Source organism: Python bivittatus, unplaced genomic scaffold (genome assembly GCF_059951505.1).
Source record: "Python bivittatus isolate LINGU-HERP-01145 unplaced genomic scaffold, Pbiv_v1 ctg000340_np1212, whole genome shotgun sequence".
In the NCBI taxonomy this organism is placed as follows: domain Eukaryota; kingdom Metazoa; phylum Chordata; class Lepidosauria; order Squamata; family Pythonidae; genus Python; species Python bivittatus.
The window spans coordinates 8,955,411-8,972,016 of record NW_028277056.1 but is presented as its reverse complement, the minus strand read 5'-3'; the positions used below and the strand labels follow the sequence as shown (position 1 = coordinate 8,972,016).

General features: G+C 40.9%; 1 protein-coding gene across 7 annotated transcripts in view; it reads left to right on the top strand.

The window, feature by feature from the left end:
- The window catches only part of SYTL2 (synaptotagmin like 2), a 78,623-nt gene that overhangs the window by 31,728 nt on the left and 30,289 nt on the right, over nt 1-16,606 (top strand). For 6 of the 7 annotated variants that reach the window (XM_025168198.2, XM_007430655.3, XM_025168196.2 and 3 more), the window contains 2 exons: nt 11,874-12,022; nt 13,171-13,303. In XM_025168198.2, the coding sequence (XP_025023966.2) occupies nt 11,874-12,022; nt 13,171-13,303 (282 nt within the window). The remainder of the gene's footprint in view (nt 1-11,873; nt 12,023-13,170; nt 13,304-16,606) is intronic. The other variant, XM_088140524.1, reaches the window with a different exon arrangement.

Here is a 16,606-nt window from a genome sequence, read left to right as displayed (position 1 = left end):
TTTTTTGCCCAAGCATGCAGAAAGTATCTTGATTCTGTAACATCATCTGCAGGGTCAGAAGTGACAGGAGCTTCCAGTTGTTCCAGCAGAATGAAAGAGAACTGTTGCGCATAGGGTGCTCTGTTGGTTGCAGTGGCAGAAATGCTGCAAGCCAAAGTGAAAGTCTCATTTGGGGATGGTTGATAATCATTTAAAAAATGGTCTGTGCATTGTATAAATAAACATCCCGCGCAGCAGTCTCTGTAGAACAATACATAGGGTTCAACTTCACTGTTTAGACTACTGCAATGCACGCCAGGTGGGAACTATCTTTGGGACTTCTCCTGGAACCCTAAAAACAGCCTTGCCAAATCAGGCTGAGGCTCCTCTTAGTCCAGCGTTCTGTTTCGCGTACTCGCCAACAAGATGCCTCTGGGGTGCTCACAAGCAGGAGATGGAGACATATCCTTCACCAATTGTTCCTCTCCAGCTGCCATTCAACCCCAATCTGGAGATAGGATTGAATTCTAGGGACCAGTAGCCCTTCATCTGTCCTCCATGGGTTTCTTCAATCTCCTTTGACAGTGATCGAAGTTAGTGGCCATCATTATATCTTGAAATGAACTTTGAAGCTTAATTAGGGGCTACCTCTCTCAGCTTTCTTTTCTTGATTTTAAATGTCTTTCCTATCACCTTTATTGGATGGCTCTTGGTCTCAATATTTGGCAAGAGGGAGAAATACAAACATAAAGAGCAATTGTGATTGAATAAATAAGAACTGCTGTAGGTACAGTGACTAATAAATCATAATCTCACAGTTACTTAAGGAGGAGTTTTCTCTGATGACAATGTCATTCTGGAATGCTCTCCCCACTGAAATTCATAAGGTACTTACTGATACAACTTTTAGGAACCTGTTGAAGACAACAACTCTTTACACAGGCCTTCCTTGTATAAACATTACAGACGAATAGCATTTCCCTTTTTCTTTCTCTTTCTCTCTGCACTGCTCTAATTATTATGGATTTTATATTGTTTTAATTTCACTTCTGTTACTGTGTTTTTACTCGGGTTTTAAAAAAATTTCAACCACGTTGAGACGTGACTGCAAAAGAAGCAGCATAGAAATATAAGCACACACATTAAACTGTGATTTTATTAAAAGGACTTACGGTTAGGATTTTTGTCCATTACAACCTATGCAATGAATAATAATAGTAATCAATATACTCACTTATGACCATACTAAAGATTGGCTTGATTTTGATGTAGTTGTGAAAATACATAAAGCATAACAAAATAAAAATGAAAACAAAACAATGCTTAAACCACAAGAATATTCAAATTCTTTAGGACCATCTTTAGGTCCTTTTTTTTTTTTTAACCGCATGTAGAAATGGAGATAATTTGATCTTCCTGGAGATTTACAGTTTGGGAACTGTTTCTGAAAAAGTCTGGCCTTCTTTTCCCCACCTTTCATAATAGAAAATTCAAGAAGACCTCTAATGGAGAACATGGATTCTACGAAAGTTGTGTCTCTAGCCAACGGCTATACATGCCTTCTTGCTTGTGTGTGTGTGTGTGTGTGTGTGTGTGGTTTTAGAGCTTTCTTGCTTGAGATCTAATCTGACCGTGGCAGTTGTCTGCGTTCCAGTCTTAGGACCGTTTTGCTGTGAGATGAGTTGCAGCAGCACAGCTAATTACATTTCAGGCTTTGCACAAGATCTCATAAACTCCTTGCAAGATGTCCCATCTGCCCAGTAAGCTGATGAAACAGGGAAAAATGTGTGGATTCAGCCTGCGGGCCTGGAGTGCTCATTGTTTTATGGATGAAATAACAGTGTAGGCATCCCCAGTGGATTTAAAGATATCTTAAAAATAAACTGGCGCTTTTGGATTCTCACCACCAAGGCCACTGGCACCATGTAGTCTGAGAAAGTGAAATATTGTGGTTGTGTTTACACTAGGAAAACACCCTCTGCTGCTCTTCTAGGTTTTCCTATGTGGCAGAAACCTTTAGAATAGCAAGTGGGGTTTTTTTTGCTTTTTCTGCTTCAAACTGCATGTTGGCTTATCTGAGCATGTAAACCGAGAAGAACAATGATATGGCTGATGCATAACTCTCAGTCTTCATCTGTGCGTAGACCCTTAATGCTTATCTTCGTCCTCCTGGTGGACCCAGCTACAAATGGGAGCGTCCAGAGAGCTGTGGCTAGTGCAGAGGTAAACGTTAGCAAAAACAGAGACACCACCAACGTTTCCAGTTTCTGACTCCGAAACACAGCAAAGGACTGAAGACCTGCTTGCTATGCTCAGCAAGAAAAGGAAGAATCATTCTGGGTCTCCTGCTTGCCCACACGGCAAGGTCAAGGAGTAGCGTAAGGCTTTGTGGCATTTTGTAGATTGTGCATAATTGTTCATCGCTGAGCAGGATGCAAAGGAGAGGGAAGTCAACTTGCCTGTTTGCTTACTGTATTACTCAGCTGGGCTGGGTTGCTATTCTTTAGGAAGGCATGAAGTTGCTGGGATTATCAAGTGGCTTGAAGAAAAGTGACAAACTAGAGCTTGTTTTCCCTGTTACAAGAACTGGTGAAAGAGAATTCTTCTGGCCGAGCGAGCTGTAATATACAAGTCAGAAGATCTTAGTTCTGTTGTTTATTGCAGTGTTTCTCGACCTCCTCAACTTTAAGGCAGGCGGACTTCAACTCCCAGAATTCCTCAGCCAATATGGTGGCTGAGGAATTCTGGGAGTTGAAGTCTATCCATCTTAAGGTTGAGGTTGAGAAACACTGGCTTATTGGACATTCCTTGATGTGCACCAGAGTTTTGTCCCTTTCTCCAGGCAAACTGCTTCAGCCATTAACCCATGCTCTAACACAGCCCCTACAATGCTAGAGTACCTCGTATGTACTCTAGCTTAGTGACTTGTCACTCTTTTTCAGGATCCTTCTTTGTTTTCAGATCTTAATTAAGCTTTTGGTATACACATACTATTTTTTCAGCTATCTTCTATTGTTTTTCCTCATTAGAATTGTTGGTAGTTGTGTTTTAGGAATTCCCAGTTTTGAGCTCTTTTTCACATTAGCTTCTTCTGAATGAGTCACTTATTGTATTTGAAGGAAGATAGACGTCAATATCCTCCTTTCAAAAACTCTAGCTTTACATGTTAGCTTTCCCACAATGTTTCTGCTCCATCTTTTTCTTTTATTACATCTTTTGTTTTATTATCATCAAGGATAGTTCATTGTCCTAGGATTTCTTCTACCTTCTGAAGGAAAAATTTGTAACCAAGTTAAACCTGGAAGAACTCTGCTTTGTGGAATCAGTCTCCGAACATCCATATGTGTAATGGAAGTCCTCTATCACTACTGAAAACTCACAGCTTGTTTCCTCTGTGAGAACCTCAAAGAAGTTTCTCAATTCTAGCAATGCAGAATATCTTCTGTGGCTCTACTTTTTGGTTGTTATGCTCATGCCTGTGGCTTTGATTCTTTTCCTTGTATGGAGTTGTTTCTTTGATCTGATGAATCTTGATCCTCTCTTATGAGATGTAATGTGGTCACTCAGTGCTCTGTTCCCATTATCTTTTTGTTTTTGTTTTTTTCAAGTGAGTTGTTTCATACCCCTGATTTTCTCCAGGTGGACTTGAATTTAGTCTCTCCAGTCCCTACTGTACTACACTGCATTGGTTTTCCTTGCTCTTCTTACAAGCTTGCACTTGCGACAAAGATATACCAGGTTGTTTTTCACTTGGGAATATAGACATGCCATATACATTACATGATTGCAGATTGTTGTTCATTCATCTTCATTTCTGTTTCTTGTGGCACCAATAGAAAGGCTTGTTATTTCTTCTTTTCTCAAGCTAGTCAAATACAGACTATCCACTTGGGGAAAAGGTTTTAGGGACTTGAACTCTGGTGCCTTTTCCTGTTAACTTTCTCTGTTTGCTCATTCTCTAGAAACTGGCTTCCTTATATTCTTTTTCCAGTCTGAAGTAAGCAAAACTAGCTGCCTTATATTCCTCTAGTGTTTTACAGCAGCCTCAATCCTTGTGATTGTTTCAAATTCTGAACTGAGGCTTAGGAAAATTGCCTTCATTCCTCTCCTTTTTGGCCTGCTGTACCCTCCACACAGTTCATCATTTTTCTGCAACATGAGTAGGAGCATGATCTAAGACTGAAGCTTCTCTCTTGATATTTCTTTCTGCTTCTTCCCATCATGAAAAGTCCCAGCTGAGCCAGGGAATTCTAAAGTTGGGATATTGAAGTTTTTTTATTTTGTAATACAAATATAAGTTATATGTAATGTAGGTTTAAGTTATATATATATATATATATATATATATATATACATACACACATACATACATACACACACACACACACACACACATACATACACATACATATACATACATACACACACACACACACACACACACACACAATGGAATGTCTGTATCTATTAAAACTGGATCTACTCTGATAAAACAATGTAAGCCATGTACGTATGTCCAACAGGGCCCCCCTCCGATGAAAATGAAGAGTGCTGAACATACTGGGTAAACATCACTCATCTTGTAATCCCTCTTTGAGGAAGATGACATAGGGAATGGCCTTGAAGGAGGAAGACCCTCTACCAAGGCAGTGGTCAGATAAGAGGGTCTTGAGCCCAGGCCAAGATGATAGCTTGAGAAAGCGTCTCAGCCATGCCCCTTCCTAATTCACACAAAGATAAAGCACATTCAGACTTGCAAGATTGATGTCAGCCCAACAAAATAAACCAGACTAAGAAACCATATAGGTCAGGTCTACTTGTATTGGAACAGCTTGGTAACAGAATCGTGCAAGTCTGAATGCCATTCTCTATGTTCTCTACAGTGCATAATGCTTCCTGCCCTGATTGTCCCCACAACAACAGCCCTGGGACATGGGTTGGGTGAATCTTTTGGGCTCAGCGTGTCAAAAATTCGGAAAATGCCTAACTTGACTCTGCTGGTGTGTCACCCCTCTCCGAACAAAAGAGAAACAATTCTTTACATAATCATTTATTTTTAAAAAATATAGTCCAATCATGTGTGGTGCTATGTACTATATAAAGAAATATCAAATAATTACAAAAATGAAATACAAGTAAAACAAACTCAGTTTCTTTGGTAACTCAAACAGGGAGGATAGTTGTTGTCAGAGGTTGGTGAACACTGGTGTGTTGCCCAAAATGTCGTGGTTTGTCACCCTTGAGATATGTATCATAGGTTCGGCATCACTGGGCTAAGAGAAGATGACTGGCCCAAAGTCAGCCAGTTGGCTTTCGTGCCTAAGGGGAAAACTAGAACTTACAGCCTCCGGGTTTCTAGTCCAGCACCTTAACCAGTACACCAAACTGGTTCTCCTTTCTAGTAGTCATTATCTTTCCTCATCATACACCACAAATTTTGATATACTTAAAAATGCAATTGTAAACCAGAATTTTTCCACACCATTGTTTACTGAACAAGCCATGAGGTTAAACCACAATAGATGGCTCTGTGCATCTTTGATAAACTAAAGTGTTACAGTATTACAAACCAGGTTATAAAAACAGTATATATTTTCATGAATGTCATAAATGATGTAAGTACAATGACAGAACACATTTCCATTTGTTCAACCTTTATGAGATAAATCATTAACTATTTTAGGGAGAAATAAGAGCTGTCTCTTGACATAATAGTCCAAACAGTTGGAAAACAAGAGAACTTGTATGTCCTCCATTGCATTATTTTACATGGACCTGCCCCAAGATGCAATCTGAACTTCTATGGTAGGGTGTGGTACATTTAAAAAAAAAAATTGCAACTGAATGGATAGGTTACATTGATTTGTTTAATGGGTTGTTATTCAGGGTGGAGTTTTGTTTGCATGGTTCTGACCGCCGTATTGAGTATTTTTCATATGCACCCTGCAGGCGCTCCTGGTCTGCAGGGTGCCCCGTCTTTCTATAGTCCTAAATAACCTTCTAAGAGAAGTGACATTATGTGAGGTTGAATTTTTAAGAAATGTGTATGCAGTTCCCCTGGAGAAACCTAGATTCCTTGCTAACCTGCTTAATTTTGCCCTTCATTTAAAATACTTTGCACTACTCTGTCTCCAAAACTCATCATAGCTAATATCAGAGTCAAAATCACAAATTAATAATTTTAAAACGTACTTTGAAAACAGTCAGTAGAAAACAAAGTACAGGTAGTCCCCAGTTTAAGAACGAGTTCCGTTCCCAAGATCTGTCTTTAAGTCAAATTTGTATGTAAGCTGGAACAGTATTATTGTATAATACTGTATAAATATTACTGTGTAATGAACTCAAACCATTGTGTATTTAGCTCGAATCATTGTGTATTTAACTCAAATTTCACTACAACAGGCTCCGATCTTAACGATGGGTTGTCCTTAAACCAGGCATTCTTAACCAGGGGACTACCTGTATATTAGCAATAACGATGATGCTGAAAAAAAAGGCCATATAGCAACAATGGACAGGTGAATTTTTTTCCTGAAAAGGAAGGGCTGCTTCTGTTCACACTGATAGGCAGTTATATCTTTTTCCAGATGCTTCATGCTGCTCCCTCTTGCATGCTCAATCTTCTGTTTTCTGCTCTGGATGCCAATGAAAGTTTTTCAACCAAAGTAAATACCTTGTTTAAAAAAGGAAATTAAATTTAATTTCCTCTGCAGACCTTCTGTGATCTAGTTGACTTTCCCCCACTGATTGTATGTACCATGCAAGTTTTTTTTAATTGGATGTCACATATCCTTTTGCCTAAGTGACTCAGCTCTTGTTTGACTACCTGCACCACACCTTCTGTCAATCCCCTAGAAAAACCCAGCATTAAGGGAAGTGAATCAGACATCTCAGATTCGTAATTTGAGTCAGTGTCTTGCTGTGAGCAACAATTTTCAGTGTATCCTGGTAACATTTACAGGCCAAGAAGAACACAAGTGTTCTCCCCACTCACCCCCAACCTTCTCCAGAGCCTAGGCTAGATAACGCTAAAATCTGGCAGTACGCTAGGTAGACCTGCTCAGAATTTTTCAGACTGTGGGCTGCTGTGGGCCTTCCAATAGCCTTGCAGGGGTGGCCATCCAAAAAGTAGATGGGGTGAGGATAAAACCTAAATTGAATTTAATGAAAGTTAATTGGGCAGCTGTTCACTTGTTTCAGAATTCCCCCTTTCTGTGACACAGACACTTGTAATGTAGTGGTCATTTGTAGGGAAGCATTCTTGGGCTGCATTAAGAGTGTTAGAGGCAGGCGTATCAGAACGGACTCCATCATCCTCAGCTAATATGGCCATTAGCTGGAAAAGTACTTGTTATCAGCTTTGGTAAAATATCTGCTTCCACTTCTGTACAACCTAGAATTTATTCATTTATTTATTCATTCATGTTATTCGATTTATACAGCTTTCCATCTCACAATCTTGACTCTGAGCAGCAAACACCAAACTAAAGAAACCAACAGAGACATCAATAAATGAGAGTAACCAACAATAAAACAATAGTAACACAATGGCACCCGAGGAGACTCAGTGTCAAACTATATAACTCCAGTCATGTCAGAAACATGCCTACATAGCTCAGAGTATTTTGGCTTTCAAAAGGAATTAAGCAACAGCAGGGAGAATGTGAGTATGAATTCTAACTAATAATCATTGTCCAGACCCAAGTTATGAAAAGTTTCTGAAATCCTGGAGCTCTTCACTACTCATTCCAAGAACTGATTTAGGGTTAGGAATAACAGGTGGCGTATCGGTAGTCCTCAACTTAGACCACTCACTTAATGACCGTTCAAAGTTACGAGGGTGCTGAAAAAAGTGACTTATGACCGGTTCTCACACTTACAACCATCGCAGTGTCCCCATGGTTATGTGATCAAAATTCCGGCACTTGGCGACTGGCATGTATTTATGACAGTTGCAGGGTCCCAAGGTCATGATTGTCATTTGTGACCTTCCCAAGTGGCCTCCAAGAAGCAAAGTCAAGACTCACTTAACAACCACGTATTTTGCTTAACGACCATGGCAAAAAGATTGTAAAATTGGGCGCGACTCACTTAACAACTGCATTGCTTAGCGACAGAGGTTCCGGTCCCAGTTGTGGTCATAAGTCGAGGACTACTTATATAAAGATAGGCAGTATGTTACAGCTGGAATTTTTAACTTCTGACCAGTCATGTTTATTCAAGAGGTGTTCTGTAACTGTAGGTGGAAAGTACCACACTGAGGTAAGACAGAGGAGGTACAGTACATTAAAAAAAAATACAATAGCTATGTATTGGGCAACCCCACTTGAACCAATACAACCTTATGGTAATCTATTAGATTGGCAAAGAAAAGAGTGCAAATATTTGAGTGCTCCGGAACTTAAAACATACTTAGAAAATTAGTTAAAATATAGTACCTGTGTGCTCTCAGACTTATCCTGTTCTGGATGCAACACGGTGGACCAGTGGAAACTGACCTTAGCCCTAAGTATTGTTTTCTACTGCTGCCTACCATAAGGTGTAAGTGAAGTTTTTTGCTTTAGTAGGAAAAAAGTCAAAAGAATTTAAAAATATCCAAATCTATATTGAATAGAAAAATCTTATCCAGTTCTTAAAACAGTTGTTTTAAAAAGTAAATTCATAGAATCATAGGGTTGAAAGGGACCTTGGAGGTCAACCCTAGTCTTACCCCTTGCCCAGTGCAGAAATCCTCATATCGTTCAGACAAACGGTTGTCCAATCTTTTCTTGAAAACTTCCAGTGATGGAGTATCAATGACTTCAGGAGGCAGACCGTTCCATTGCTGAATAGCTCTCCCAGTCGGGAAATTCCTCCTTATTTTAAGTTTGGATCTCTCACTGTAAAGCTTCCATCCTTTGGTTCTTGTCATACTTGCAGGCGCTCTGGAGAATAAATTCAGATCCTCTTCCCTGTGACGTCCCTTCATGTACTAGAAGACTGCTATCACGTCTCCCCTTAGCCTTCTCTTCTTTAGGCCAAACATACCAAGTTCCTTTAACTGCTGTTAGTAAGATTTAGCCTCCAGGCCCCTTACCATCTTTTTTGCTCTTCTTTGCACTCTTTCCAGTTCCTCAGCATCCTTCTTGTATTGTGGCAGCCAGAACCGAGCACAGTATTCCAGGTGTGGCCTGACCAGTGCAGCACAGACAGTATTATCATGTCCTGTAATTGTGACACTATACCTCTATTGATGCAGCCCCAAACTGCATTGGCTTTTTTTGGCAGCTGCAGTACATTGCTGGCTCATCCTTAATCTGTGGTCTACCAAGACACCCAGATCTTTCTCACAAGTACTGTTGCTAAGCCAGGTACCACCTATCTTGTACATGCGCACCTGGTTTTTCCTGCCTACCTTTCTCAACATTGAACAACATTTTGTTGGATAGGGCCCAATGTTCAAGTTTTTCAAGATCTTTTTGAATCATGAGATTGTTTCTGGGGTATTAGCAATCCCACCTCAGCTTTGTGTCATCTGCAGATGTTATGAGCATGTCTTCTATTCCCTCATCCAAGTCATTTATGAAGAACCACCTTGGGCCCAGGGCAGAATCCTGAGGTACCCCACTGCATACCTCTGTATTTGCTGAAATCCAGATTGACCTGGTTGGTAATGCAGGAAGTGGAATCCAAAATCTTCTGCACATTAAGCATGTGCTCTATTGTTACAAGTTGGTGTACCAGAAATTGTTGCAAAAGAAAGAAAAGGTGGTGGTCAGCCATAATGGGTGGTGTGGATGGTCGTGTGCTCAGTCAATATGAAAATAGAATCTCCTCTACTTTCATCTGTGAAATGTTAGGAGCTTAGGTGTGTCTCTGAATTGGTGTTTCAGCTTTTGGCTGTTACTAGAGCAGTCTTTCCAAGTTGGTACAGTTCTGATACATAAGTAATACACATCTCCAGTCAGCATTGCCAATGGCTGAGCTGGCTAGAGATTATGGAAATTGAAACCCAAAGTGTATGCATTCAACCAGTTTGTTTGTTTCTGATGCCTTAGTTCCTTTTCTCTTCCTTGATTAAAAAGAAAAGGTAAATCTCCCTGTTGAGATGGTCTCCTGGTTACTTTAGTAGTCCATGTAGCTTTCTTGGAAATAATATGGAAGTGATTTGCATTGCCTCCTGATAGGATGTTTTCTCAATTTTCCACTCTCGAGCCCTGGTATTCCATGGAGGAATACCATCCAAGTACTAACCAGGCTTGATCCTGCATAGCTTCAAAGCCTAGAAAAGATGAACCAGGTGCTCCAACCTGCTGTGGCTCACAGTTTGGATCGTTCTGTGGGAAAGGCTACTTAGGAGGGGACTGACATACATGGAGTTCTTGGTGCTCTCTGAGCTTGGTTGTTTGCTTGCAGACATTTAATTACCCAACTAGGTAACATCATCAGTAAGAGTGAGCATGGGGTTTACTGCAAGCTACTAACATCATCACTCGCACTGATGATGTTACCTAGTTGGGTAATGAAATGTCAGCAAGCTAACAACCAAGCTCAGAGAGCATAAAGAACTCCACAGTTCAACCCTGAGCTACCGATATTCTCTATGGAACTGACACACACACACACACACACACACACAGATACACACACACACACACACACACACGCATACAGTATATATACTGTATATATATATATAGTGGTACCTCGGTTCACGAACTTAATTCGTTCCGCGACTCTGGTCGCGACCCAAATTGGTCGCGACCCGAATCAAATTTTCCCATAAGGTTCAATGTAAATACGGTTAATCCGTTCTGAACCATATGTATTTTTTTTTAAACCACAAAAATATGACACAAAGTACAGTACGAAGAGAGAGAACGCTAACCTTGCTCGACGCGACTTCTGGCATGGAGGACAGGAAGGCGGGTGGGGAGGCGGTTATTGCTTGGAGGGAGAGTCCCCCTCCCTACAGGAAGCCATGACCACGTGTCACGGGAGGGAAAATGGCCGCGGATCCTGTTCGTCACCCGATCCGGCGTTCGCGAACGGAAGCAAAATTTTGCGAACGGTGCTGTTCATGACCCAAATTGGTCATGAACAGAAGCATTCGTGACCCGAGGTACCACTGTATAGAGAGAGAGACAGACAGACGGACAGACAGAGAGAGAGGAGGGAGGGGTAGTCCTCGACTTATGAACATTCATTCAGCAACCATTTGAAGTTATGATGGTGCTGAAAAAGGAGACTTATTACCAATCCTTGAAGTTGCAGCCGTCCCAGCACCCCTGTAATCACGTGGTCATGATCTGGATGCTTGACAACCTGTTCACACTTACGACCTGTTGCCAAACACACCGCAATCACACAATCGCCATTGCAACTTCCATGCTGGCTTCCCCAGAAAGTCAAAGAGGAATCCAGCAGGGAACATCGCAAGTTGCTGGGATAAGTTTCCCTCAGCCACTTATCCTCTCCCAGCACCTCTGTGTTTGCACCACACTGGCCACTCAAGCACCCCCATGCACCCTCCCCACCCAGCAGAAGCCACTTACCTGCCTGCAGGCCTGGGACTTGCAACTTCCTGCCAGCTTCCCCACTGACTTTGGTTGTGGGAAGGTGACAGGAAGTTGCCTTGCCTAATGACCATGGGATTCAGTTAATGATGGCAACCAGGATGCAGGGATTGCCATCGCTAAGCAATGTGGTCGCATTTTACAACCACATTGATTAGCAATGGAAATTCCGGTCCCAATTGCTGTTGTAGGTCAAGGACCACCTGTTTCTCGGTGTGTGTGTGTGTGTGTGTGTGTGTGTGTGTATTCATTCTCTAGTCCTATTGGATTACAGTTAACCTTTTCTTGTTCCCCATCCCCATAATATAATAACCACCAAATTTTTAATTACTCTTCTAGGCATTTACCTGAAAAAGTAAAAGATGATATCCAAGTCAAGAATATGAGTGGGCAGTGGTTTTATGAAGCCAAGGCAAAGAGGCACAGAGAGAAAATACACGGAGCCGATATTATCCGGGCATCGATAAGAAGGAAGCCCTTGACAATAGGTATGTTGATCTGAAAAAGAGAAGCATGACTTTTTGAAGAAGGAGAGATGTTTGTTTTGGTAGATCTTCAATCAAGAACATACTTTATTATGTTTCTAAAATGAGGAAATGCTTTTAATGCTCTTGATTCAAGTCAGCTTTCCTCCAGCCTACTGCCCTCTAGATGATTTGGACGTCAACTCCCATAATTGTAAGCCAGCATGATCAGTGGCTCTCGCTAACTGGTACCTTAAGAGTGAATCTATCTATCTATCTATCTATCTATCTATCTATCTATCTATCTATCTATCTATCTATCTATCTATCATCTAGTATCTGTCTATCTCTCTGTCTCTCTATAGATACTCTATCATCTATCTATTTATCTATCATCCAGCTATCATCTATCTATCTATCTATCTATCTATCTATCTATCTATCTATCTATCTATCTATCTATCTACCTACCTACCTACCTACCTACCTACCTACCTACCTACCTACCTGCTATCATCCATCCATCCATCCATCCATCCATCCATCCATCCATCCATCCATCCAGTCACCCACTCTCAAAGCAACTCAGAATCCATTGTGTCTAAGTCGACCTATCGAATAAACATTCTCTGCCACAATGAAAAAGCTTAAAGCAGTGTTTCTCAACCTTGGCAGCTTTAAGATGTATGGACTTCTTAAAGTTGAAGTCCACACATCTTAAAGTTGCCAAGGTTGAGAAACACTGGTTTAGAGGGATAATTTATCAATACTCAATCCAAAAAGAGCCATTTGAATAACTGTGTTTCTACAGAAGAGCTCATTCCTCTTGTATAACAAACTATTACAGGAATCTTATTCATTATTGAGGGCTTTTTCCCCAGCTGAAGGGTGCTGAAAGTTTGTAAAACATTTCATGTGTTTTAAGAATGATGCCTTTCTAAACAATAGGATAGGATAGAACAAAATTACCTAAGTATCATTTAGCATTTAGAATCTTGAATATATTGATTTTAGTAAAAAATAGTGATGTCCATGTTTCATATTTAGTGATGATCAATAAAAAAGTTTTTTAAAACTTGCATCTTCAAAGTGTATATTGGCTATTCTCTGTGCATGAGTAGACAAACACAAAATAATTTCCCCCTGTTTTCTGTCCATATCTTATATTTTAGCTGAGCTGAATCAAAATAAGCCGGGGAATACCAAACGCAGCTGGGTGAACAATGTCAACAAAGAGATCTTCGTGTCACCAGAACAGTTGGGTGTCATGGAAGATAAGGAAGGGGAGTCAAAATCTAACCAGAGGTTGGACACCTCAAGAAATTTGCTGATTGTCTGTTTGTATAACATAATGGTCAGATATAAACTTGTTTAGAAAATTACCTGTATTGGTTCAACGTCATGGTTTTATCTGGGCTAGAATGCGGGAGACTCATGTTTGAATTTCCACTCAGGCATAAAAAACCTTGGGCGGTTTCTTTCACAGTAGCCTCCTTCACAGATTTATAGGGGGGGGGGGAAGGGAGGATGATGTACACCTCTTGAACTCCTTGGAGGAAGATGGAATAGCTAATCACCACCATCACCACCATGTAAGATAGATTGGGCTGAGAGAGAGTGACTGCCCTAAAGTCACCCCATGAGCTTCCGTGGCTGAGGGTGGACTAGAACCTGGGTCTCTCTAGACCTAATCCTACACCTTAATCCAGTGTTTCTCAGCCTTGGGAACTTTAAGATGTGTGGACTTCAACTCCCAGAATTCCCCAGCCAGCATGGCTGGCTGGGGAATTCTGGGAGTTGAAGTCCACACATCTTAAAGTTCCCAAGGTTGAGAAACACTGCCTTAATCATTACATAATCAAGCTGCCTTACCAGGCAGAACGCTAAATAAAATTGTGACATTATAAGATTAATGGGTATTCTTTTCAAAGCACCACTGGTGCCTCGTTTGTGTTTCTGTCTTTTTGCGGGCTTTGCTCAAATTCGGCTTTCCAAATGTTTAGTGGGGTCTGGTTGGACTGCAAGGGGGACCTATGATTCTTGTCTTCTTTTATAAGCACACAAGCTGTTACGTGTGCTTAGGGGCTGCCCCAAAGCATCCAGTACATGCCCCAATTATACGATGCCAATGATATGTACGGGTGATCCCTTGCCCATCCCTTGCTGATGCCAATGGTTATGCTGAAGCTGTTTGGAGGACTATCAGGAGCCAGAATGGACAGAAGTGGTAGTTAGATTGTATGGGTGAGTTCACACATTATACATAGCACTAAAGCAAGCAAGCTACATGACAACCTTGTTTTGCATATGAATTAGGCTAGTGTTATACTGAGGCTAAGAGCAGATATCTGCATCAAGTTGGAAACATATACAATACCTTTTATTCTTCCTTTGCAATGTCTGACCATGATTTATTTTGCTTTCATAGGAACAGTTTTGTAGGAAAGGGTATATGTGAACTGATGGTAGCTCGGGTTTACAAGTAAAAGGGTTTTCTTTCTTTTTTTTCAAGAGCTCTAGGATATTTTTCCACTGTAACCTCCCCTGCAGATATTCCAGGCTAGAAATAAATGTGACCAGGATCAAGTGTGTATGCAGTGTGTGTGTGTGTGTGTGTGTCAATCACTTTTGTTTGAAGTGAGGGCTGGGCCATTATTTTTAAGGGCTGTGTTTTCCCTTCAAGTAGTATTTACTTGCCTTTTTGTGGGTGGAAAGAGAAAAGTAATCTTCAGGTAAAAGGTCTTTGAGGAGCAATTATGAAAAGCAGAAGCCCACGTAACTCGAATGCTTTTCAAAGGCACGTGTATCATCTGAGACTCCCTTTGTCATCCCTAAGACTGGCATACATTTGACTGGTTAGATTGTTAAACATTTGTTTGTTGGGGGTTCCTGTTCTCATTATACAGTTAGGTCTGCTTCCTGTTTGTGGCTGCACTATAACACCTTAACCGTAGTAGGTAATTTATTGCCCTGTAGACACTTTATTTATTTATTTGTGCCTTCGAGTCAATGTTGACTCCTGGCAACTGCCTGGACTAGTCCCTGCAGTTTTCTTGGCAAGATTCCGGAAATGGTTTGCCATTGCCTCCTTCCTGGGGCTGAGAGAGAGGGACTGGCCCAAGGTTGCCCAGCTGGCTTTTTGCCCAAGGCAGGACTAGAACTCACAGTCTCCTGGTTTCTAGCCTGGTGCCTTTAACCACCACGCCAAGCTGGCTCTCATCTGTAGATACTAATGAGCTGTAACTCCTAACATCTCTTCCCTTGGCCATACTTTCAAGAACAGTCTCTGCTATGGAAAGCATTATGATCAGGAAGCTTGGAGGGTGCATGGATGAAAATTGTCAGGCCTATGTTTTAACAGAGGTTGGTGTATTTAGGGATAAAAGCACAGGAATGCTTGCAATGACAGTAGAAGTGTACTGCTTGGAGATGTGAATGGTCTTGACTTTTTCATGCAGATAATGCCATGTTGCTGGCTGAGGACTAGAATAATTTGCAGTGAGTGTTGGATAGATGGTTTTATGTAACAAGGAGTATGGATATGAAAATGAATGCATCAAAGCACAAAGTGATTGTTTTTAAAAGGGAAAATGGGTTTAATTATTGTAAGTTATAAATGGTGAAAAACTGGAGCAAGTATATGAGTTTGTGGAACTTGTTAGAATGTTTTGTAAAGATGGGAAAATGGGTGGATAAATTTTAAGATGTATGAATGCTGTCAGAAGGGTAATGGATAGGAGATGAGCTGTGACGAGGAACAAAGGTTGAAAAAATGCAGAACAAATATACGAAGGAAGAGTTAGTGGGGGGGGAAGGGGAGACTGAGAAAGCAATAGTTGGATGGACTTGATTAGAGTCACAGAAAGAAAGAGGTGAGAAGTTCAAACAACAAAAAACAATGTATGAGTTGGTGTGTGAATGTGGTGCAGGAAAGGATGATTTGCAAGGGTAGAAAGGTATGGAGAGGTATTTGTTGTTGTTCAGTCGTTAAGTCGTGTCCGACTCTTTGTGACCCCATGAACCACATCGCGCCAGGCCTTCCTGTCCTTCCCTGCCTCAGTTTCACGCTCATTGCTTCAGTGATGCTATCTAACCATCTCATCCTCTGCCGTCGTCTTCTCCTTTTGCCTTCCATCTTTCCCAGCATCAGGGTCTTTTCCAGAGAGTCCTCTCTTCGCATTAGGTGACCAAAGTATCTGAGCTTGAGCTTCATTATCAATCCTTCCAATGAGCAATCAGGGTTGATTTCCTTTAAGATTGACTGGTTTGACCTCCTAGCAGGCCAGGGGACTCTTAAGAGTCTTCTCCAGCACCACATATTTTCCCTTATCTCATGCCTTTCATCACTGACTTACTGTTTCTTACTCCTTTTATATCTAAACTCCGCATAACATCACTTTCTCTGGACAGGAATAGTATGGTGGATATGCATGTCTACACAGATCATTTGCAATGTATAGGAAAGAAAGACGTATGTCAACAAATTCCCTTTGATGAACAATATGAAACAAGATCCCCCTAATTCATGCAATTTGTATTAATAAATTGAATGGCCATTTCTTTCTCCTCTGTATGTTTGGGTATATGTGTGCATATTCTAAAAATTAT